At 46.3% G+C, this 24,849-nt stretch overlaps 1 protein-coding gene across 5 annotated transcripts in view; it reads left to right on the top strand.

Annotated features, from left to right (window-relative positions):
- Positions 1–24,849, top strand: part of RCAN2 (regulator of calcineurin 2) — a 145,732-nt gene that overhangs the window by 90,417 nt on the left and 30,466 nt on the right. For all 5 annotated transcript variants that reach the window (XM_068280176.1, XM_068280177.1, XM_068280178.1 and 2 more), the window contains one exon: positions 20,336–20,509. In XM_068280176.1, coding sequence (XP_068136277.1) covers positions 20,336–20,509 — 174 coding nt within the window. The remainder of the gene's footprint in view (positions 1–20,335; positions 20,510–24,849) is intronic.

The following is a 24,849-nucleotide window of genomic DNA, read 5'->3' as shown; positions in this document are numbered from 1 at the left end:
ACTGCTCACTGCTGTCTGGCAACTGCTTGCTGAGCACACAGTTCAACGGTCCGTGGAAAAAAGGCCTTAGGCCTCTTTTCCACGGACTGTTTATAGGCAGTGAAATGCCTCTCAAACTACAGCCTCTCAAACTAATGCCTCTCAAACTACAAACAACTGCTCACTGCTGCCTGGTAACTGCTCACTGCTGCCTGGTAACTGCTCGCTGCTGCCCGGTAACAACTCACTGCTGCCTGGTAACTGCTTGCTGCTGCCTGGTAACTGCTCACTGCTGCCCGGTAACTGCTCGCTGCTGCCTGGTAACTGCTTGCTGCTGCCTGGTAACTGCTTGTTGCTGCCTGGTATCTGCTCACTGCTGCCTGGTAACTGCTTGCTGCTGCCTGGTAACTGCTCACTGCTGCCTGGTAACTGCTCACTGCTGCCTGGTAACTGCTTGCTGCTGCCTGGTAACTGTTCACTGCTGCCTGGTAACTGTTCACTGCTGCCTGGTAACTGTTCACTGCTGCCTGGTAACTGTTCACTGCTGCCTGGTAACTGCTCACTGCTGCCTGGTAACTGCTCACTGCTGCCTGGTAACTGCTCACTGCTGCCTGGTAACTGCTCACTGCTGCCTGGTAACTGCTCACTGCTGCCTGGTAACTGCTCGCTGCTGCCTGGTAACTGCTCGCTGCTGCCTGGTAACTGCTCGCTGCTGCCTGGTAACTGCTCGCTGCTGCCTGGTAACTGTTCACTGCTGCCTGGTAACTGCAGATTTCAATTACGAACAACATCTGGAACCATTTAAAAGGAATTGATAGTACAGTAATACCTGTGCTACAGCGCAAACTGACCAGCAGGAACAATTTCTGAGGTAGCAGGGAGCCCAGCTCCAATACTGGGGGTCAGTTATGGGGATCTAAGAAGGAGAATAAAGTGCAGTAAACCTTTTTTTTTTTTTTTTTTATTTCAATTCACAAGACCATATTGCACTTACTATCGTGTTTCCCCGAAAATAAGACACTGTCTTATATTAATTTTTGCTCCAAAAGATGTGCTAGGGCTTATTTTCAGAGGATGTCTTATTTTTGGGGGAAACACTGTTAGTTTTCCTATACAAAATGTATATACTGCATGCCATGCTGAAACACAAGCTGCATACACAGCGCTTGTGGTTTACAGATATTGGCTCTCACTTTCAATAATTTGATTCTGCTGATCATGTGGGTAAGAGTCTATTTCTTGCAGGCAGAGAACTCTGTCAGAGGTATGATAGGATAAGCTGTGTGTCTTAAGGTGCGTACACGCATTACATGCGGCAACGACGGGTCTATCAGACCCTCACGCTGGGCGGACGTTCAGCCAACAGTAGTGCGTGTGTACGTGTTGTCGGCGGACTGATAAGGCTGTTTCTGAACGATCCGCTGAGCAGATCGTTCAGAAACAGCTTGATCAGTCTGCCGACAGCGCATACACACGCGCTACTGTCAGCTAAAAGTCCGCCCAGCAGGAGGGTCTGACGGGCCCGTTGTTGGCGGCCGTAGTGCGTGTGTACGAGTCTTTAACGGAAGAGGAGAAGTGCTGCTGATGTTTATCAGGACAGATCAGGAGGGCTGGCTCCAAGAAAAACACAAATTGCCTGACACATATACAACAGGACTGTAGAACTCACATTATACTGCTGCTCTCCTGTATCCAGGCTTTGTATTGAGCGTGACTTGCTGGTGTCATGTGGGCTGCTGCTAGGGCTTACATTCGGGGGATGTCTTATATTTCAAGCATGCTAGGAATTCCTGCTAAGTCTTATTCTCAGGGGATGTCTTACTTTAGGGGAAATACGGTAGAATGTAAAAGTTGCAGGCACATAATAAAATCATGAATTTCCCTCCAGCTCTGACGAAGGCGGATATGGCCGAGAAGGAAGGATCGGACTAGGCACCAGTGAAGGGAGATCCTTAAAGGGATTCTTAAAGAGAAACTGTGACCAAGAATTGAACTTCATCTCAATCAGTAGCTGATACCCCCTTTTACATGAGAAATCTATTCCTTTTCACAAACGGATCATCAGGGGGCTCTGCATGGCTGAATTTGTGGTGAAACCCCTCCCACAGGAAACTGTGAAGACCATGGTCTTGGCAGTTTCCTGTCTGTGAACCCTCGTTACATTGTGGGAAATAGATGTTTACAGCTGTTTCCAACTGCCAAAAAAGCAAGCAGCAGCTACTTCCAAGGACATCACCTGCCAGCAGTAAAAATGTCACCATGTGATAAATGTCAGAATGTAAATCCGGGAGAGGAAAGCTTTTACAATGAGCAAACACTGACTAAATCATTTATACATAATTATTGTAAAAAGAAGCACTTTTATATTACATTATTTTCACTGGAGTTCCTCTTTAAGCCTTAGGTAAAATAAAAAAAACAGTTTAACTTACCTGGGGCTTCTACCAGCCCCCTGCAGCTGTCCTGTGCCCTCGCAGTCACGCATGGATCCTCCTGTCCCCCGCTGCGATTTCGGCCGCTGGAGCACTGCGTAGGCCTAGCCACGCGTCTCCTTCTTCGTGTTCCCGTCTGCAATAGAGCTATTGAGGACGGGAACACGAAGAAGGCTACGCGTGGCCAGGCCTGTCGGCCCTGTCTGTGAATTGAAACTAGCTGGTGGCGGGGGACTGGAGGATCTGTGAGTGACTGCGAGGGCACAGGATGGCTGCAGGGGGCTGGTAGAAGCCCCAGGTTAGTAAAACTGATTTTTTTTCTTTGGCTTAAGTGTCACTTTAAGGCCGGTTTTACACTGATCTTTTGCATTGTTGTGGGGATGAAATGCTCCTGCCGCGTCCCACCGCAACAAATAAATATCTTAGGAGGGCTTCGCCGATGGTGGCGTGAGGGTAATTTCCAACAGATTTCATGCCAAGATTCAGGGCTGTAGAGTTGCAGGCAGAGTAATTTTTGGGTCGCTGGAGCCGGAGTCGGTGGTTTCATAAACTGAGGAGTCGGAGTTGAAGTCCGATGATTTATCAGTGTTCTCCCCAGAATTTTTATCCAGCCGGGTGGCATGAAAAAGTAGCTGGGTGGGGTGCTACCGGGGGAATGCCGGGGCGGTGCAAGTCTACTTACAGCATAGGAGTAGGATAAGTAGTCAAGCCGATGACAGCCGGGTGCTCCCTAAAATTAGCCGGGTGGAGCACTCAGCTAAAAGAGCCTGGGGAGAAAACTGTTTTTGTACCTACACCATAGCCCTGCAAGGAGGGTGGAGCAGAGGTATTGGAGTCGGAACAGTTCTGGGTACCTGGAGTCAGTCGGAAGTTTCATGAACTAAGGAGTCGGAGTTGGAGTCGGTTGATTAAGGGCTCATTCACACTGCCTGCGTTTTAGCGTACTGTAGCGCAACGTACTAACGCTGCGCTTTGCTATGGTACAGAAAGTCCATAGACTTTCATTGTACCATTCACACTGAACTGAACGATTTAATGCGCTGCGTTACAACGTGTCAAGAGACATCGTAACGCTTGACGCATTGAAGCGCATGTGACACGGACCACAATGGTTGTCTATGGGCAGCGCAAGTAATCGCACAGTGCATGCGATTACATGCGGTACAGCGGCCGCGCTATGCTAATTGTACTCCCACAATTCAACTTGACAGCTTCCTCTGCGCCACATCCTTTCTGGACGACAGAGAAGCGTCAATAAAAGAAAATCATAGGACAACTCTGCTCATCACTGATTGGCTACTGCTTCAAATGCTAGATGTTTCAAATTTCGCAACGCAACGCAACGCATACAAAACGCATATAAAACGCATGACAACGCATGAATACTCAACGCAGGAACTTTCCAAAAACGGATGGTGTACTGCACACGATTTGCAGTGTGAATGAGCCCTAAGAGTTGAAGTCAAGGAGTCTGAGCAGTTCTGGGTACCAGTAGTCGGAGTCCGAATCCAAGGTTTCATGAACCGAGGTTTCGAGTCGGATGATTTTTGTACCGACTCCATTCCACTAAATCTATTGGAAATGGTGTGTAGTGTGGCCAAGCAGTGGATCAGATTCGATCTGAGAGGGATCTATCTAATGGTCGATCTGGTCATACATGGGGTGATGTACGACCAGCTGTCTCTTTCTACAGATTGCCAGTTGTCTGGCTGTCTTCAGCTCAGTAGTGTCTGAGTTGCACACGCAAGACACACACACAGCGCACATCCCATCCACCTGCTGCTGCCGTCCCCAGGGGAGTCCTGCTGCACATCTTCTTATCAGAGATGTCTGGAATAACCTGCCAGCTATTATCTGTCTGCACATGATTGATTTTCATAACAAGGACAAGACAAACCAATCAATTGTTCTAATGAATTTGATGCGCGCCAAGTGTCGTTCCTTACACTCTCACCACCGTTGCCTGGACGGCAAGCCGTAGCCCGCTAATCATTGGCTGCTGTGGCTCGTACATTCTGTCTTCCTGGCGTATCTTTGTCATCTTCATAACACAATATTTCAGGCACGAGCCGCTGTGTGAGGGCGTACCATGATCCCTTCATCACACCCGTTCTCTTGGGGGGGAGGAGGCATGATAACATAAAGTGAAAGGTATATGGAGGCTGCCATATTTATTTGTTTTTAAATAATACCAGTTGCCTGATCCATCATGGGTCTAAATCACCCACCTGAAATCAGCAGCGCAGCCAGGCAATGTGTATTTTTTCTTAAATGAAATAAATATGGCAGCCTCCATATCCCTCTCAGTTCAGTTGTCCTTTGAAGTAGAACTCTACAGCAGAGGTGAGTTTGGGAGCACAAGTCCTTCTTAAAGGATACCCGAAGTGACGTGTGACGTGTGACATGATGAGATAGACATGGGTATATACAGTGTCAAGCACACTAATAACTATGCTGTGTTCCTTTTTTTCTTTCTCTGTCTGAAAGAGTTAAATATCATGTATGCAAGTTGCTGACTCAGTCCTGACTCAGACAGGAAGTGACTACAGTGTGACCCTCACTGATAAGAAATTCCAACTATAAAACACTTTCCTAGCAGGAAATGGCTTCTGAGAGCAGGAAAGAAATAAAAAGGGTCAATAGGTCATATATTTTAGCTCTGGCATACTTCAATGAGTGTGTCATTGAGCAAAAACAATAAAACAGTTAAAACTTAAAAAAAGTAGATTTAAACATAAAATAAAACTGGAATATCTAAAAAGTCATTTTTAGGAGAAAGAAGATAGATACAATCATTTATTGCATTAGTTTATTTTCGCTTCGGGTGTCCTTTAACCTTCCTGGTGGTAAGCCCGAGCTGAGCTCAGGCTATGCCGTGCAGGAGGATTTCTCAGGCCCTGCTGGGCCGATTTGCTCACTTTTTTTTCTGCAACACGCAGCTAGCACTTTGCTAGCTGCGTGTGCATTCCGATCGCTGCCGCTCCGCGCTGGATCGCCACTGATCGCCGTGCCCCCCCCCCCCCACCCCGTGCGCTGCCTGGCCAATCAGTGCCAGGCAGCGCTGAGGGGTGGATCAGGACTCCCTTAGACGTCACTAAGTCCATGACGTCGGTGACGTCATCCCGCCCCGTCGCCATGGCGACGGGGGAAGCCCTTCAGGAAATCCCGTTCTTTGAACAGGATTTCCTGATCAAAGATCGCCGGAGGCGGGGGGATGCCGCTGTACAGCGGTTATCATGTAGCGAGCCCTAGGCTCGCTACATGATTTAAAAAAAAAAAAATAGTGCTGCGCAGCCCCCTGTCGGTTTCTAATAGACCGCCAGGAGGGTTAAGTGCACCTGAACTCTGGCACTAGACAGAAGGAAAACATAGAGAAATGCACCTGTATGTATATAGAGAGTTTAGCCTGTCTAATTCTCTCCTCATCTGCAACTAATCTCGCGTGTAATTTGATCTCTCAGCTGTTAACTGGCTGCCTCAGAAGAGCAGCTAATTTGTAAACACAGGATGTTAACACTATGTCTGCTTCCATGAAAGCAGGAAGTAGACACCGCAGATTTATTGCAGGATTTGTATCAGCTGTAACAAAGAAATGTTTTTCTGTAAAAGTTATTATGCTGTTGTGTATCTTTTAGGGCCCGTTTCCACAAACCGCTCCGAATCCGCAGAGTTTCCCCGCAGGCAAATCTCGCGGGGAAACTCTGCCATAGGAAACTATGGTGCCGCCGGCCGAATCGCTTACCCTAGCGATTCGGCCAACACTGCCCACAGTTTTCACGCGTGAGGCTGGGAGTCCCATAGCCGCGCACGGCTTCTGGGATTCGCCTGCGTTCCCGCAGACCCGGAGGTGCCGCCGTGCGTCTCACTGACGCATGCGGCACAAGTGGAAACGGGCCCTTAGAGCAGAGAGGAACTTCTGAGCTCAGGTCCGGTTTAAAGGATGCATAGAGTGAGAGAGATATGGAGGCTGCCATATTTATTTCCTAATAACGATACCAGTTGCCTGGCAGTCCTGCCGTTGTTTCATGCTTCAGTAGTATCTGAATCACACCCCTGAACCAAGCATGCAGTCAAACTTGAGTCAAACATTGACATGCTTGTTTAGGGTCTATGGCTAAAAGTGTTAGAGGCAGAGGGTCAGCAGGACGGCCAGGCAGTGTGCATTTTTTAAAAGGAAATAAATGTGGCAGCCTTGATATCCCTCTCACTTTAGTTGTCCTTTGAAGTAGAACTCTACAGCAGCTAGCCTGCAGGCTAGCGAAGCATCTGTTACTATGGTGGGGTAAGAGGGTGACAGTGTGGCTTTCTGTGGGCATGGAGGTGTGCACCATTAGGCTATGTTCACATTATAAATCGCCAGCGCTATAGCAAGAACTGAGCGATTTATTGAGAGTTTTTAAAGTGAACCAGAGATGAAGCACTCTCATGTATTTTGCCATATATATCAGTGGGAACCGTAGAGAAAACACCTACCCTGCTCTCTGTTTCATTCTTCACTGCTCAGCCTGCTTGTTACCAGCCCTGATAAAATCCCCGACTGAGCATTTAGTCTGGCTTTGCTCAGGAATCATTATAGCCGAGTCTGTCTTCTGTTATGTCTTTTCAAGCCCAAGCCTGCCCCCTTGTGGCTCTGCTCAGAAATCAATATAGCTGAGTCATAGCAAAGCCAGACTGAATGCTCAGTCGGGGATTTTATCAGAGCGGCTAACAAGCAGGCTGAGCAGTGAGGAATGAAACAGAGAGCAGGGTAGGTGTTTTCTGTAATGTTCCCACTGATATATATGGTAAAATACATGAGGGTGCTTCCTCTCTGGTTCACTTTAAAGCACTTTACCCTGCGCTTTGCACATAACGCTTTTGCAGAGCAAATCATTTTTTTCACTTCCTGACGTCAGTCAGGAAGTTAAATCTTTGACCCGGAAATGAATAAATACAATGTATTTATGCATAAAAGCTCTCGGGAAATCTCTATACAAAGCGTTTTTTCAAGTGCTTTGAGATTTCCCTATACCTTCCATTTAACCAACGCGCTCAGAAAATGGTACAGGTAGCGCATTTGCAATTTTAGTTAAATCAAAAATGTTCATGCGCAATCACACATTTTCGCATCAAAACCGTTACGGCAAAATGCTAGCGCAGCCGTGATATGAGTTAGCACGGTTTAGTGAATTAACCTGCTGAGCGGTCTGGACGAGCTCAGCTCGTCCAGTACCGCCGGAGCCTGCCGCTCAGGCCCTGCTGGGCCGATTTGGCTCAAGTAAAAAGCAGCACATGCAGCCGGCACTTTGCCAGCCGCGTGTGCTGCCTGATCGCCGCCGCTCTGCGGCGATCCGCCGCGAGCAGCGGCGAAAGAGGGTCCCCCCAGCCGCCTGAGCCCAGCGTAGCCGGAACAAAAAGTTCCGGCCAGCGCTAAGGGCTGGATCGGAGGCGGCTGACGTCAGGACGTCGGCTGACGTCCATGACGTCACTCCGCTCGTCGCTATGGCGACGATGTAAGCAAAAAAAGGAAGGCCGCTCATTGCGGCCTTCCTTGTTTATTCTGGGCGCCGGAGGCGATCGGAAGAACGCCTCCGGAGCGCCCTCTAGTGGGCTTTCATGCAGCCAACTTTCAGTTGGCTGCATGAAATAGTTTTTTTTTTATTTAAAAAAAAACCTCCCGCAGCCTCCCTGGCGATCTTATCAGAACGCCAGGCAGGTTAAGACCATAGTGTGAACCAGCCCTTACACACGCTAGACTCTTGCCAGAGGCAGTTTTTATTAGCCGAATTCGAATGCTCTCATATATAGCTTTATGGCAGACATACAGACATACACTATGTATTGTTTTTAATAGATTCGATATCGGGTTTGATGAAGACTGACTATAACTAAAACCTTTTACAAAGCAGGGCCTTCAACTATGGATTTTGGCCAAACAATCGATAGAATATTGATCGGAATAGTCCATTCTTCTATGGTAGCGAATGTAAGGTTACAAGGTAGTAAAATGGTTGATATTGCCTGACGGATTTGTAACTGAAGATCTCTTATTACCCAGACTGAGCACCATCTATGCCTAGTGACAGCAGTAAAATGCTGCTGAAGGAGATAAGAAGCGAGATGGAGTAATCCAAATCCAGCAATCAGCAGTCATCTTCCAGGATTCTGGCGGCTCTTATGTGGAGATAATAACTGGTTGCTAGGGGTTACAGCACATCCGCCTCTTTCTTTGAACAGCGTTTGTCCCGATTTTATCTGCCGCTTCCATTGTATGCGCTGCCTGTTCTGCTTGGCTGCCTCTCCAGGGCAATCACAAGCCTAATGAAGTCAATTATCCTCTCGTATGAATTTCTTTGCTTGCGACTGCAGTAGAAAAATCGTGAGCCGCTGCCGGCTCTCCCTGGGTGATATGTAAATGAGCTGCGAAGAGGGGGAATACAATCACCCTCACCACCGGGAGGGGCGGGGAGAGCCCAGAGTACGGACCTCAGATAGTGGGAGAAATTAGTGCCGCTGCGAATGGGTCATGCATACAGATTGCTGGATTAGAGCAAGTTGCCTGGGACACACAAACACACACACACACACACACCACATTACACACACAACACACACACACACACACACACACACACACACACACACACACACACACACATTACACACATTACACACACACACACACACACCACATTACACACACAACACACACACACACACACACACACACCACATTACACACACACACACACACACCACACATACATACCACACACACACCACCAACACACACACTCACCCACACTCCACACATACACACACAAACAACACCACAAAAACACACTCCACACACACCTCACACACACATACACACACACACACACTCCACACACACCTCACACACACACACACACTCCACACATACACAACACCACAAACACACACAACACCACAAAAACACCGCAAACACACACACCACACACACACACTCACACTCCACACACACACACACACACACAACACCACAAACACACACACCACCTACACACTACACACACATATAGACACCACACACTCCACACATGCATCTAGGCTTTGTGGTCACTGTGGCAACAACAGAACATTCATAACCACATTACTCAGAACATGATCCCAAGGTAATAAATACTAGGAGTCAACAATATTACTATTGTTGTTGTTGTTCCTGATGCGTCTCTTTTAGTCCAGAAGGGACATGCGCACAGTACTTTGGCGCAAGAATACTCTTCATTCACCTGATTTGTATAGTGGTTTCTAAACAAAATCTTTGAACCACTTGGATCAGTTCCTGTCCCACCAGTGAGCCTAGAGATGATACAGTGGGATGTGAACGTTTGGGCATACTTGTTAATCATTAATATTTTTCCTGTATATATAATCGTTGGTTGTTAATATAAAAAATGTCAGTTAAATATATCATATAGGAGACACACACAGTGATATTTGAAAAGTGAAATTAAGTTTATTGGATTTACAGAAAGTGTGCAATAATTGTTTAAATAAAATTGGGCAGGTGCATACATTTGGGCACTGTTGTCATTTTATTGATTCCAAAACCTTTAAAACTAATTATTGGAACTCAAATTGGCTTGGTAAGCTCAGTGACCCCTGTCCTACACACACAGGTGAATCCAATTATGAGAAAGAGTATTTAAGGAGGTCAATTGTAAGTTTCCCTCATCTTTTAATTTTCTTTGAAGCCACTCGGGGGTCTCAAAACAACTCTCAAATGACCTGAAGACAAAGATTGTTCACCATCATGGTTTAGGGGAAGGATACAGAAAGCTGTCTCAGAGATTTCAGCTGTTTGTTTCCACAGTTAGGAACATACTGAGGAAATGGAAGACCACAGGCTCAGTTCAAGTTAAGGCTCGAAGTGGCAGACCAAGAAAAATCTTGGATGAACAGAAGCAACGAATGGTGAGAACAGTCAGAGTTAACCCACAGACCTGCACCAAAGACCTACACCATCATCTTGCTGCAGCTGGAGTCACTGTGCATCGTTCAACCATTCGGCGCACTTTACACAAGGAGATGCTGTATGCGAGAGAGATGCAGAGGAAGCCTTTTCTTCACCTACAGCACAAATAGAGGTATGCTAAAGCACATTTGGACAAGCCAGCTTAATTTTGGAATAAGGTGCTGTGGACTGATGAAACTAAAATTGAGTTATTTGGGCATAACAAGGGGCTTTATGCATGGAGAAAAAACAACACAGCATTCCAAGAAAAACACCTGCCACCTACAGTAAAATATGGTGGTGGTTCCATCATGCTGTGGGGCTGTGTGGCCAGTGCAGGGACTGGGAATCTTGTCAAAGATGAGGGACGCATGGATTCCATTCAGTATCAGCAGATTCTGAAGACCAATGCCCAGGAATCAGTGACAAAGCTGAAGCTGTCCCAGGGCTGGATCTTTCAACAAAACACTGCTCAAAATCCACTAAGGCATTCATGCAGAGGAACAAGTACAACGTTCTGGAATGGCCATCTCAGTTCCCAGACCTGAATATAATTGAAAATCTGTGGTGTGAGTTAAAGAGAGCTGTCCATGCTCGGAAGCCATCAAACCTGAATGTACTAGATGATCAAAATACCTTCAAGCAGAATCTAGACTCTCATTGGAACCTACAAAAAATGTTCAGAGGCTGTAATGTCTGCAAAAGGAGAATCTGCTAAATATTGATTTCATTTCTTTTTGGTGGTGCCCAAATGTATGCACCTGCCTAATTTTGTTTAAACAATTATTGCACACTTTCTGTAAATCCAATAAACTTCATTTCACTTCTCAAATATCACTGTGTGTGTCTCCTATATGATATATTTAACTGACATTTTTTATCGTAGTAACCAACGATTTATACAGGAAAATCATGACGATTAACAATGTTGGCCAAACTTTTGCATCCCACTGTATAATGCTGCTATGACAATCACACGTCTTCACAGTTGGTTTTGGCAACATCATTACTGCTAGTATCTCGGTGCTGATATATTATGCTGTAGTAATAACAATGCCAATAACATCCTAACTAATGAAAGGCACGTGGCCCTGCATCCTGTACCTGTGTCAGTGCTTTTGCACTACTGCGCTTGGCGGGCTGTGCGTGCGGTAGGTGGGTGCGCACTTGCGGTGGTGACAGACCTTCAGCCCGTTTTAAAACAGGCTTAGGTCACTAGTGGCTAAATAATAAGCCTTGTGACTAGCCACACCAAATTTTCAGTGAATTGTGTGTGTGTGTGTGGGGGGGGGGGGGGCAGGGCACCTCGGTAGGGGGAAGCTTCTGGACCCTATCGAGGATTCCCCCGTTCTCCTGTGTCCCACGGCGGTCTCGCTGCAGCCCACGGAATGCACAGCCGACAATTTGTCAGGCTGTGCAATATTTCCCTTTTCTGGTTCCAGCGGGAGCGCTGTTGTGCTCGGAAACAGCCGATCTCAGTCGGGTCTGCTCTACTGCACAGACGCAGGAGACTTGCACCTGTGCAGTAGAGCGGAACCGACCGCGTTTGGGTATTTCCGATCCGAATGCCGCTACTGCCGCTGCGCTGGAGACGGGAAGATAAATATTTACATCCGCGCCATTCGGGGAGCTCGATCGCTGCCACTGTGGGACGGAGGAGGACCTATCGAGTTGAGTACCCCCCAGGGGAACTTTTTATGTTACAGATACTCTTTACAGAGGAGGCGAACTACCAGGTACATTTAAAGCAATACCAGCGTGCAAATGTGTTATTGAATAAGACTACTTTATTGCTGGACTTATCCAGAAATCTATATACAGTATTTTTCGGACTATAATACGCTCATGACCATAAGACGCACCTAGGTTTAGAGGACAGTAACCAGGGGAAAAAATATGCTAAACCTGGAGCATTCATGGTGAAGGGGCATCTTGTGGCTTATGCCCCCTTAGTACCTCATTCCCCCTTGTACGTCTTGTGTCTCCTTGTGTCCTCTTCTGTCCCCCTTGTGGCGTCCTGTTTCCCCCTTGCGTCCTCCTCTATGCCCCTTTGTGTCCGCCTTGCGTCCTCCTCTATGCCCCTTTGTGTCTGCCTTGTGTCCTCCTCTATGCCCCTTTGTGTCTGCCTTGTGTCCTCCTCTATGCCCCTTTGTGTCTGCCTTGTGTCCTCCTCTATGCCCCTTTGTGTCCTCTGTTTGTCCCCTGTGTCCTCCTCTGCATGGGCACCGTACAGGGAGTCCCCGACATTGCAGCGGGTTGGAGGTTTGTATTGACAGTCGTTCACAAATCAGGAACTCTCTGCATTTGGACTATAAGATGCAGTGACTTTTTTCTCCACTTTTGGGGGAGAAAAAGTGAGTTTTATAGTCCAAAAAATACAGTATATCATACAGCTGTGTAATATATGGATTTCTGGATGTGACCAGCTATATCGTAGTCGCGACGGACAAGTGCGGACCATCTCTTTTTTATTATGTTGTTGCCAAGTTTTTGCTAACCGGGTTCAGGGACCGTGTGGAGTGAAGTGGTATCCACACTTTTTTGTACACATTTCGAAGGACACAAGTATTTTAAAAAGCATAGATGACAAAGGTTATTGGTATTGAACGCCCGATCTGATGAAACGTCTTGCAGGTCAGGCCATCATGCCCCCATCACGTCCTCGTCCCAGCTTGTTTCCTGTTGCCATGGCAGCACTGGGATGTTAGTCCGGGGGAAGCATAAGGTGAAGATTGTGCTGATGTCCTAATAGGAAGACGGGAGGAGGGTTTTATACCACATCCCTGGAGCCCCGTGGCCTCGCTCGCGAGTTAATGCTCAGCTGCTGGCTGATTTGCCGTAGAAGAGGATCATCCTGACCTCGCAGCTTCCTTCTGCTTGTTTGTCAAGAACAGAAAGTACTTTCAGAGAAGAGCTGAAACTTTGGGCAAAGGTTGAGATCTAAAATGTCAAGTTGTTGTGTCGGCACTTATCAGTGGATAATGGGTAAATACTGCCTCTCAGGGCGGCATCTGTGCGCGTGTGATATTTACCGCTCCCTCGGGAAAACAGTCAGATTGCAGTCTAGATGGGATGACCTTGCGTTCTCCTCTGTGCACGCTGCACGCCAGAAGTGCCTCATACACAGGGACAGAGGGGTTCCGGAGAACTGATAATGTTTTCGCAGGGATTCATGTTCAACGTAATCTGTTTGGTCCTCAAGTCATCCCCACTACCTCAAAACCACTGTTAAAGTAAACCTGAGACAAAGATAGCGAGGAGAGGGCCAGCGCATACCGCAACAGGCTGCATCTGAAATGACCAGCAGTACACATGTGCAGCACCTCTAATAAGCTATATGCACACTTTGCATTAAAATCAGATGCAAAACATATGCACAACTACTATTACTTACCATGCAAACAGGAAACTCAGGAATATGGGCTGGGAGAAGCTAACCTGGTAGTTACATACTAGCAAAATTAGGAAAAGGGGGGGGGGGGGGGTTGCGCATCCCTAAAAACATGCTGCAATTGACTGGTTAATCGTTCAGGCATGCACCACCTCTATTAGGCTGAAAATGCATGCCCTGCGTCCAAAAACAAATGCTACATTTATTATGCTATGGAGGAACTTTGGCTTCCACTATAGTTTGCATACAAAGCATAATATACTGGACACTTGCACCACGGTGAGGTAGACCTCCGGGCAAGTGGCCTAACCGAAGTTTAAATCAACATATGTATAACCCTGGGAGCAGCTAAGCAAAATTGTGTAACTTACATTTTAATGGACAGCGAGGAGAGGGCCAGCGCGTACTACAACAGGCTGCATCTGAAATGACCAACAGCTCACATGTGCAGCTTCTCTAATAAGCTACCTGCACACTTCGCTTTTTAGGGATGCGCAACCCCCCCCCCCCCCTTTCCTGAGACAAACATAGCACAATGATTTGTACCTACCTGCAGCTTCCTCCAGCCCCCTGGAGTCGTCCTGTGCCCACGACGTCCCTCTGAGTCCCACTGGCCATCAGCAGCTACCCCCGCTACTGCGCATGCGCGGCCCTGAGACACGCGCACCCTAATCACGCTCCCATGCCCGGCAGTGCTATGCGCAGTAGCAAATTTTGCGTACTGTGCATGTGCAGAACACTCCCTGCTGTGGGAGCATGGTGAGGTGGCGTGTGGCCGGCCAGCTTTGTGGGGGTCACCGCTGCTGGCGGACAGCGTGGGCACAGTACGACTCCAGGGGGCTGCAAAAAGCCCCTGGTAGGTTAAACTCCTTTTTTAATTCGACAAGATTTCCTTTAAAGTAAACCTGAGACAAAGGAAGCGCAAGGATTTGTACTTGCCTGTGGCTTCCTCCAGCCACCTGTAGTCCGTTAGCTTTCTCCCTTTCAGTCCGGGCCCCTCCATTCTATCACTGGGGCAACCACAACCCAGCTGGGTTGTGGGCCACTGCGTATGTGCAGTCCTGGCCATGCACCCCCCCTATCATGCTCCAATCGCCAGGAGCACAGATATAGTTTTCCAAGCCCAGAACACAAGGGCACCTGGTATATAATGTTAGTTGTGTGGTTATTTTTACATAAAGCTCGGTTCACACTTAAATCCGTACATTTCAGGTCCAGTCCAGTACTGTCCTGTCAGTTATGCATCATTTTTGCATCAGTTTTCTATCAGTTTTACCTGACTGGACCAGAAATGTACACCTTTTTTGTGTGAACACAGCCATAGAAACTCATACAAAACTGATGCCCACTGTCAAAAACTAACAGGACTGGACTAGACACTTTTTTATGTGTAAACCAAGCATTGTGATGCAAGCACCATCCAATTTTCCCCAATGCTTGTTGCATTGTTTAGCATTTCTGCTGTTCCTAGCATCCAGTGGAAACTGCAAAACGCAGAAAAAACTGCAACGTAAGGCTGGGTCCACACTTGTGAGGTTGCAGATCGGAATGCATTTTAAACGATTGTTCAAAATGTTGTGCTTTTGCAGCATACATTTCCAGTCCGTTTAAACAAATGTCAAAAATGTGTCCTTCCTTCCTGTGTAAAGATGACGCTGAGGGGAGGAGCAGGCAGTAGGCAATCCGCTTTGGCATCCGTTTTGTGTGCAAAGTAGTGATGGGAATTCCGGCTCTTCTCGGAGAATCGGCTCTTCTGAATCGGCTCCCATTAAAGAGCCGGCTCTTATGGCTCTGAATCGGCTCTTCATTAAAATTCACCAGACACCACTCAGAATCGGAGTAAAAGCCCCGCCCCCGTCTCCATGACAACTCCAGACTGCTTCTCTGACTCGGCAATCCCTCCTGCTACTGCTCTGTTCCGCCCCTACAAGCTGCAAGAGGAGGACTACATCTCCCAGCATGCCTCAGCGCCCTTTATTACACAGCAAATCAGAGCTGTGTGGGGCGGCTGAGGCATCGGCTCTTTCAAAACTGGGAACCGGCTCTTGTCGTTCGCAGCAAAGAGCCGGCTCTTAGAGCTGGCTCGTTCGCGAACGACCCATCACTAGTGCAAAGTTCTCTGTGTAAAGGGGGATGCGTTTTTGTGTTGCCTTTCATTGCCTCCATGGGGATCTGGGCTCCGGGAAAAAGTGCAAAGTCAGGATTCTCCATTCAGTTTTCATGCACAGAATCCCACGGATCCCTTTTTTTGACCAGAGTGAAGATGGACGCTATTTTTAACATTGGGATCCGTGACTCCGATTTTCTCTGCGTCATAATGCATCAAAAACATAAAACACGATTATGGTTCCTAAACAAGTGTGAACCGGCCCTTATATCACAAAGAAACTCATTGCATTTACATCTTGCGATTTTCAGTGGAAAACAGCCCTAGAGGTACGGTAAGCAGGAGAGGCCAGTGCATTGCTGATCTGCATGCATTGAGGTCCCGAGGTCTGACTTTGTCGACCGCCTGCACGATTCAGGTCAGGGCTTCAATAACAGGTCCTCTTTAGGGATGTTGTGTGCTGCAGCTCCGGTGGTCTGGCGGCTGTTTTTCCAGCAGTAGCATTAGTCTAAGCTCTGTGGAAGTGCCATTACCTGACCCTGCGTGCAGAAGTCTCAGAACAAGCTGTTCCAGTCATTGATGCGCTATTACTTCTCTCATTCCCTCTCGTACAGAGCTGACGTCACCAGGTAGCGGGGCTGACAGGCACACTGTGACTCCTGAGTGCTCCGCAGCCAGGAACATGCCGAAAATTACAGCCTTGCTTCCTGTTCAATATAATGACAACCTGTCGTAAGAGGAACACTAGTGCTTTTTATTCCCAACCCTTTATGAAAATGCACGTTCCTCGCCTTGTTAATAGGGTGCTCTAGGCTAGAACAAGTGTGGATTTGGGTAAACACCCTCCATGCGACTCAATAGCCTCCGTATACATTCTGCCCTGGTCATTTCATCTCTGACCGCTCATTACCGCGTATTTTTGTTTATGGGCTCTGTCCAGGGCTGGATTTAACATAAGGCACTGTAGGCAAGTGCCTACAGGCACCCGATGATGATAAGCTGACTCAGGGCTAGTGCACACCAAAATCGCAATTGCTAGCGCTTAGCGATTTGGGATTTTGTAAAGCAATTTTCAGAGTGATTGGTGAACGAATGAGCATGTTTGCACATTCATTCAAGCTGAATCACTCCTATAAATGCTACATACAGCACGATTGCAATTAAAAAAAAATATCACAACGCTGCTGTGGGAACACCCTCATAGGGTTACAGTAGCCAAACGCTTTTCAAAGCCCTTGCGATTTGAAAAGCGATCAGAAGCACTCTTGGCGTGCACCAGCCCTATCTCTACGCCTCTAGTGCCTCCCTCCCTCGTTACCTATGTAGAGTCCTGGGGCCATATACAATTCACTTTTTCACCTGAGTTTTCTCCCAGGTGATATTTTCATAAGTTGTCATGAAATGCTATTTAAAGAGACACTGAAGCGAAAAAAAAAATGATGATATTATGATTTTTATGTGTAGTACAGCTAAGAAATAAAACATTAAGATCAGATACATCAGTCTAATTGTTTCCAGTACAGGAAGAGTTGAGAAACTCCAGTTGTTATCTCTATGCAAACAAGCCATTAACTCTCTGGAGAGGGCTGTTATCTGACTTTTATTATCTCAACTGTAAGTGAACTGTTTACTTTTCCTCTGCTAGAGGAGAGGTCATTACTTCACAGACTGCTCTGAAAGACTCATTTTGAATGCTGAGTAGAATGTGTAATCTGCACATATTATAGAATTGTTCAATGTTAGAAAAAACACTATATACCTGAAAATAAAAGTATGAGAATATTTTCTTTGCTGCTAATCTTCTAGTAATTATTCATAGTACACAACCAATTCATTATATCATATTTTTTTTTCCGCTTCAGTGTCTCTTTAAACAAGTAAGAATCAAAATAATTTTGATAGTACCTCTTCACCAACTTCTTGGTACTTTTTTAGTTGTAAAATCCTGAAAATTTAATTTACAGAGAATTACAGAGATTAGACATTTTTCTCCTATTTTTCTCCTAGCAATCCGCTGACTGGATCTCCCTTCAGTTGGGGGCACCTCTAGCAACTTAAAGCTGAGGATAGCTCTGGCTACCTATGAGCTATGACCCTGACAGCTCCTACACCAAGCCACTCCTACTACCAAAATCTAGCAAAAATAACTGGCATAAAATACCGCCTCCAAAACCTAACACAGCACCTCAGGGCAAAATATATATTTCCCTCATATCCTAGTGCAACACACCCTGGTGCCAAATACATATTCCTCCTCTAAACCTAGTATTACCTCCCTTCAGTGGCATAGCTAAGGAGCTGTGGGCCCTGATGCAAGTTTTACATTGGGGCCCCCCAAACACTCTATACGTTTCAATTGATACAGTGCACCAAAACCTGCCAATGGCAACCACAGTGTCAGAGGTGCAAGAAGAGGATGGGGAACAGTTTATTAATAATTACCACTATTCAAAGTATCTATAGAAGTCATTATTATGAGCTCAGGACCAATAGAGAGCTAATACTGAAGTTGAGGGAGGGTCCTTCGGGGCCCCTCTGGCCCAAGGGCCCCGATGTGGTCGCAACCTCTGCAACCCCTATTGCTACGCCTCTGCCTCCCTTGGTGATAAATAGCATTGCTCCTTCTACCCCCTTCCACTTAAAGTGACACTGAAGGGAAAATAAACGTATGAGATGAATTGTATGTGTGGTACGGATAATTACTAGAACATTAGTAGCAAAGAAAAGGGTCTCATATTTTTGTTTTCTGTTATATAGCTTTATTTATATCATGCTGTCATATTTGCAGTTTAGAAACCACACTCTGGGGTTGATTCACTATAAGGGCCTGTTCAGATCACAAATGCGGATGGCCATGCGTGCGGAACGCGTGCGGACCGCAACGCGTACGAACGCATGGCCATCCGCGTTTGTGTGCGTTGCGTGGCTGATCCCATCACTGAAAAGTGAATGGGACAGCCACGCGTTTTAGCAAAATCTGCATGCAGCATGCGTTCCCGGACCGCACAGGTCCGGAACGCATGCAGTGTGAACATCAGACATTGCACTCTATGCAATGTCTGATGTCGTGCGTATCGGCCACCTGCACGCGTTTCCAAAACGCGGCTGGAAACGCGTGCAGTGTGAACGGGCCCTAACAAATAGCGTGCCTTACCAGAGTTACCATGCCTTATCAGAGTTAACGTGCCTTATCAGAGTAAGATAGCGAGCGCTACAAACTTATGCCTGCTAATTGGCAATGACGAGAGCTCCATACGTCCTGCCCATCAGGGGGCTGTGTATGGCTGATATTGTGGTGAAACCACTCCCACAAATGATGTCATAACCATTGTCCTGACAGTTTCCTGTCTGTGAACCTCATTGCATTGTGGGAAATAGCTGTTTACAGCTGTTTCCAACTGCCAAAAAAGCAAGCAACATCTCCTTCCACTGACATCACCTGCCAGCAGTAAAAATGTCACTATATGATAAATGTCAGAATGTAAATCAGGAGGAGGAAAGATTTTACTATGAGCAAACACTGACTAAATCATTTATACATAATTTATTGTAAAAATGAAGCACTTTTTTATTACATTATTTTCACTGAAGTTCCTCTTTAACTCTTCCTGTACTGGAAAACAACATGAAACTTTTAGGGTTAGGCATCGGAAGAGGGAGGGTTCTGTGTGTGAGTAGGTTTAGGTTGAAGAGAAACCGTAACCAAGGATTGAACTTCATACCAATCAGTAGCTGATTTTTATTCCAGGTGCCTTTTTGAACCTCCCTGGCGGTAAAAATAAAAATTGCGCTATATTCTTCAGTTAGCACTTTGCTAGCTAATTATGTCCCCCAAGTGCCTCCGGTCCCCACCGATCACCCCCGATCACTGCCGTAATACGTACCCCCCCCAGGGATCCTGCAATGGCGCAGCTGCAGCCTTCAGCTCCAGGCTTCGCTATGGGGAGGATCGGGACTGCGCATGACGTAGATGACATCATGTCCGCTAATCGCCATAGCAACGAGTGAAGCTGGATCGTGAAGCTGCGGCTCTCGCGGGATCTTGGACAGGTAAATATTGCCGACGGCGATCGGGGGGATCAGAGCGGTGCCAAGGGCCTTGGGGGACATAATTAGCTAGCAAAGTGCTAGCTTGGACATATAGCGCAACTTTTATTTGAAATAATCCTCCCGCAGACGTAGCCTCTACAACTGCGTACCGCCAGGGAGGTTAAATGTATGGCGTTTAGACATTATTTGTTTGTACTGTTCATTGAATAACTTCCAATAAAGCTTTGTTGTAATTGTGAAACTCATCACTGATCCCGCCTCCCCAGAAAGAATCCATTTTTGCTGATCTGTCCAGGGAAGTTTGTTTTGTTCCGCATCATTTGGGCTATCACATTGGATTATCTTATTTGGGTTTATTTTTAGTTTTAAGTTTCTTTGTTGTGATTTGTTTCTTTCAGGAGAAGTTTGAATCCCTGTTCCGATTGTACGACGATTGTGTCACCTTACAGTTATTTAAGAGCTTCCGGCGGGTGCGGATAAACTTCAGCAATCCCAAAGCGGCAGCACAAGCCAGGATAGAGCTCCATGAGACACAGTTCCGAGGGAAGAAGCTAAAGCTATACTTTGCACAGGTAAAGCTGCTCCGCCCATCACTGAGGTGTGACGCACAGAGAACTCCTTGATTGGAGGAGAACGCCTGCAGTGCAAAACGGAAATTATGGCAAAAAATGGTAATTACAGTAGAATCTCGTTATAGTAACTCTGATATAGTTAATCTCTGGATATAGCAAGGAGTTTTGAATCAGGATGATACCATTTATTAGCTAACTTAGAGATGAATAAACAGTGAGCTTTCGCCTTCTCTGGATATAGTAAACTCAGTCTTCAGGTCCCAGCAAATGCCTCTGTATAACTATACTATGGCCTCAATTCACAGCAGTTTAGACTAGTCTACAGATGTTTTTTAGTCTACTGATGGTTTGGTCAGTTGCATCAAAGGGGAATTCACTGTTACCAAATGTTATAGACCTGTTTTTAGACCTGGTCTAAACCATTTGGTAATTAGGAGGGTAAAGCAGGGGAAATGATCAAAAGATGCAATTCACAAACGAGTAACTATGACTGACGTCCTTCTCCTCCGATGAGCTCTCTGCATACAATTAAACTCCTGCATAGTTAATTCAAAAGGTTCCAGCCTCACATCTAAAATACCTCACAGAATTACTTTACCTACAGAAATCAGCTGGCCTAATCTGGCAGAAAAAGTGGGTGTGGTTACTGCTTGCTTGCCTTTGCGAATTGTGTAATTACTTAATGTTAGACCAGGTCTAAAAACAGGTCTAAAACATTACACCAAACCATCAGCAGACTAAAAACCATTTGTAGACTAGTCTAAACTGCTTAGTGAATTGAGGCCAATGTATGACCAATTCTGATATAGTAAACTTCTGACATAGCAAACTACTTTTCCTGGTTCCTTGGAGTGTATTATAAAGGGATTCTACTGTATGAGTAATTATAAGCAGGGCTGTGGAGTTGGTAAAAAAATGATAAAGAAAGACTCCGACTTCTCAGTTTATGAAACCTCCGACTCCAGGTACCCGAAATTGTTTCGACTCGAAGGCCTGGTGCACACCAAAAACCGCTAGCAGATCCGCAAAATGCTAGCAGATTTTGAAACGTTTTTCTTCTTTTTCTGTAGCGTTTCAGCTAGCATTTTGCGGTTTTGTGTAGTGGTTTTGGTGTAGTAGATCAGTGTTTCTCAACATTTTATTGGTATGTACCCCTTTTAAAACCCTGTACTCACCTAGCATAGTAAACATTATCACAAGTACCCCTTGACAAATATATATTTAATCGTACTACATGATAATTGGTTCTAAACAATTTCCAAGCATTTACTATTGCTTTTAACTAGCTAAAATACTAATTTGATGTTGTTTAAATATGATGTATCATTTTCTAAAATTCTAAATTGGTTATTTTTGGTGAAGTATATCAAGCCTGAGTACCCCCTGGAACCATCAGAAGTACCCCCTGGGGTACGCGTACCACACATTGAGAACCTAGGTAGTAGATTTTATGTATTGTTACAGTAAAGCTGTTACTGAACAGCTACTGTAACAAAAAACGCCTGGCAAACCGCTCTGAAGTGCAGTTTTTCAGAGCGGTTTGCGGTTTTCCTATACTTAACATTGAGGCAGAAACGCATCCGCAATCCAAAATCTGCAGCAGCCCGGGAGTATGCGTTTCTGCAAAACGCCTCCCACTCTGGTATGCACCAGCCCATTGAAATACATTACCCAAGCGGATCGCAAACCGCAGCCGAAACGCTCTGGTGTGCACTAGGCCTTTCTGCTTGCCACTGATTGGCTCATCTGGGTCTTGTTGAGCAATGAGAGAAGAAGAGAATTTTACTTCCTTCTGGAAGAAACAGCTTTGATTGGTTGTCACAAAGGTCAGACTCCTTAATGGGAAGGGCTTGACATTGTTATTTTGCAGCTTTGTTCACTTGAACAGCCTTTTCCACCTAAAAGGAGGTGGCTGTTTTTTAACATTATTAGAGATTTGTCGATTGCTTCTTCATGAATCGTATAGATAAGTTCTTGTGTTTGTAATAATGTGAGCTGATAGTTTTTATTTATTGATATGGCACCAGCATCTTCAGTACTTTACTCTAATGTGTTACCATATTATTATTACTACTGTACTTTTCAGACCATAAGACACTCCTGACTATAACACCCAGGTTTAAAAGGACAAAAAAACCCAGGAAAAATATATACTGTGTACTAAACCTGGTGCGTTCATGGTGCAGAGGACGTCTTATGGAGCTTCTCCCCCAAATATTATGTCCCCGCTGTATCTTATTTTTCCCTTGTACCTTTTGTGTCCTCCTGTGTTCTCCTCTGTCCTCCTTGTGTCCTCCTCTGTCTCCCTTGTGTCATCGGAGTGTCCTCTGTACCCCTTGTGTCCTCCTCTGCTGCCCTTGTGACCTCCTCTGTCCCCCTTGTGTCCTCCTCTGTCCCCCTTGTGTCCTCCTCTGCCCCCCTTGTGTCCTCCTCTGCCCCCCTTGTGTCCTCCTCTGTACCCCTTGTATCCTCCTCTGTCCCCCTTGTGTCCCTGTGTCCTTGGAGTGTCCTTCTCTGTCCCCATAGTGTCCTCCTCTGTCCCCCTCTGTGTCCTCGCCCCTCCTGTGTTCCCCCCGTGCAGAGTAATCCGCAGCAGAATTAGCAGCAATGCCTTCATTCTCTCACGGCTTCCCTCTAGTGCCAGTCAAGTACAATGACACAGTCAGCAGAAGCCAGCACTAGTGGAAGCCATGAGGTAGAGATGACATCACTAATCGCTGCAGCCGCCTGCGGAGTAAGGGAGCTGCCACTTCTGCTGCGGATTGCTTTGCACGGTGGAGCTCAGTCCAGGGAGTCCCCCCACATCCTGACAGTTCATTTTGGCCACCTTGTACTCCTGACAGAGTACTGTAGTTGTGGATGCCAGCAGTGGTGCTCAGCAGAGCTCGAATATTCGAGTAGCTCGAATATTCGAGCTCTTTTTCAGCTATTCGAGCTCGGTATTCGAGCTCCGAATAGCTGGAGCTATTCGAATGGGCTATTCGAGTGAACTCGAATAGCCCATTCACTATTCGCGCTATTCGAGCTAACAGCGCTATTCGAGCTCGAATACCGAGCTCGAATAGCGTCATAGCCCAGATTGATGTCCTTAGAGCCAATCAGAGGGCTCCCAGGCCCTCTGACGGCAGCCAATCACTGAGGGGGACCCTGGCCAGCCCCTACCCTATAAATAGCGGCCGCCATGTTCCGTTTCTCCGTCCTTGCCCGACTTTGCACAGAGAGAGATCTGCTCCTTTGTGCGTTGGCTTAGCAAGAGCTTTATTGTGGTCATTTACCTAGCGTTTTTGCTCACATACACCTCCTATATACACCTATATTGTTGTTAGTTAGATAGACATTGTATTTTAGTTAGTAGCTTTTGTGTTACATAGAGAGAGACTCAGACAGCTGCTGCAGGCTTACAGCTTTAGGCCTCAGGGCCTTGCCTGTGTGGGCAGCTGTTCTCTCCTGTCCTCTGTTTATTTCTCATCTATACCAGTATTTCTGCTGTCCTTTAGTACTGATTGATTGTATTTTGTATTGTAGTTATATACTGTAACTGTACTAGGACACTCACTCAGTCACTGTTCATAGGCTACTAGCTCCTGCGTGTGCGTGCACTCACTGTCTGTGTACTGTACACACACTCTTTTTCCTTCTGAATAGTTATATACTGTAACTGTACTAGGACACTCACTGACTGTCACTGTTCATAGGCTACTAGCTCCTGCGTGTGCGTGCACTCACTGTCTGTGTACTGTAGTGTACACACACTCTATTTCCTTCTGAATAGTTATATACTGTAACTGTACTAGGACACTCACTCACTGACACTGTTCATAGGCTACTAGCTCCTGCGTGTGCGTGCACTCACTGTCTGTGTACTGTAGTGTACACACACTCTATTTCCTTCTGAATAGTTATATACTGTAACTGTACTAGGACACTCACTTACTGACACTGTTCATAGGCTACTAGCTCCTGCGTGTGCGTGCACTCACTGTCTGTGTACTGTACACACACTCTTTTTCCTTCTGAATAGTTATATACTGTAACTGTACTAGGACACTCACTGACTGTCACTGTTCATAGGCTACTAGCTCCTGCGTGTGCATGCACTCACTGTCTGTGTACTGTACACACACTCTATTTCCTTCTGAATAGTTATATACTGTAACTGTACTAGGACACTCACTCACTGACACTGTTCATAGGCTACTAGCTCCTGCGTGTGCGTGCACTCACTGTCTGTGTACTGTACACACACTCTATTTCCTTCTGAATAGTTATATACTGTAACTGTACTAGGACACTCACTCACTGACACTGTTCATAGGCTACTAGCTCCTGCGTGTGCGTGC

The sequence above is a fragment of the Hyperolius riggenbachi genome, chromosome 4 (genome assembly GCF_040937935.1).
Source record: "Hyperolius riggenbachi isolate aHypRig1 chromosome 4, aHypRig1.pri, whole genome shotgun sequence".
Lineage (NCBI taxonomy): Eukaryota > Metazoa > Chordata > Amphibia > Anura > Hyperoliidae > Hyperolius > Hyperolius riggenbachi.
The sequence above is the reverse complement of the archived record's forward strand: the minus strand, read 5'-3'. Positions and strand labels throughout refer to the sequence as shown.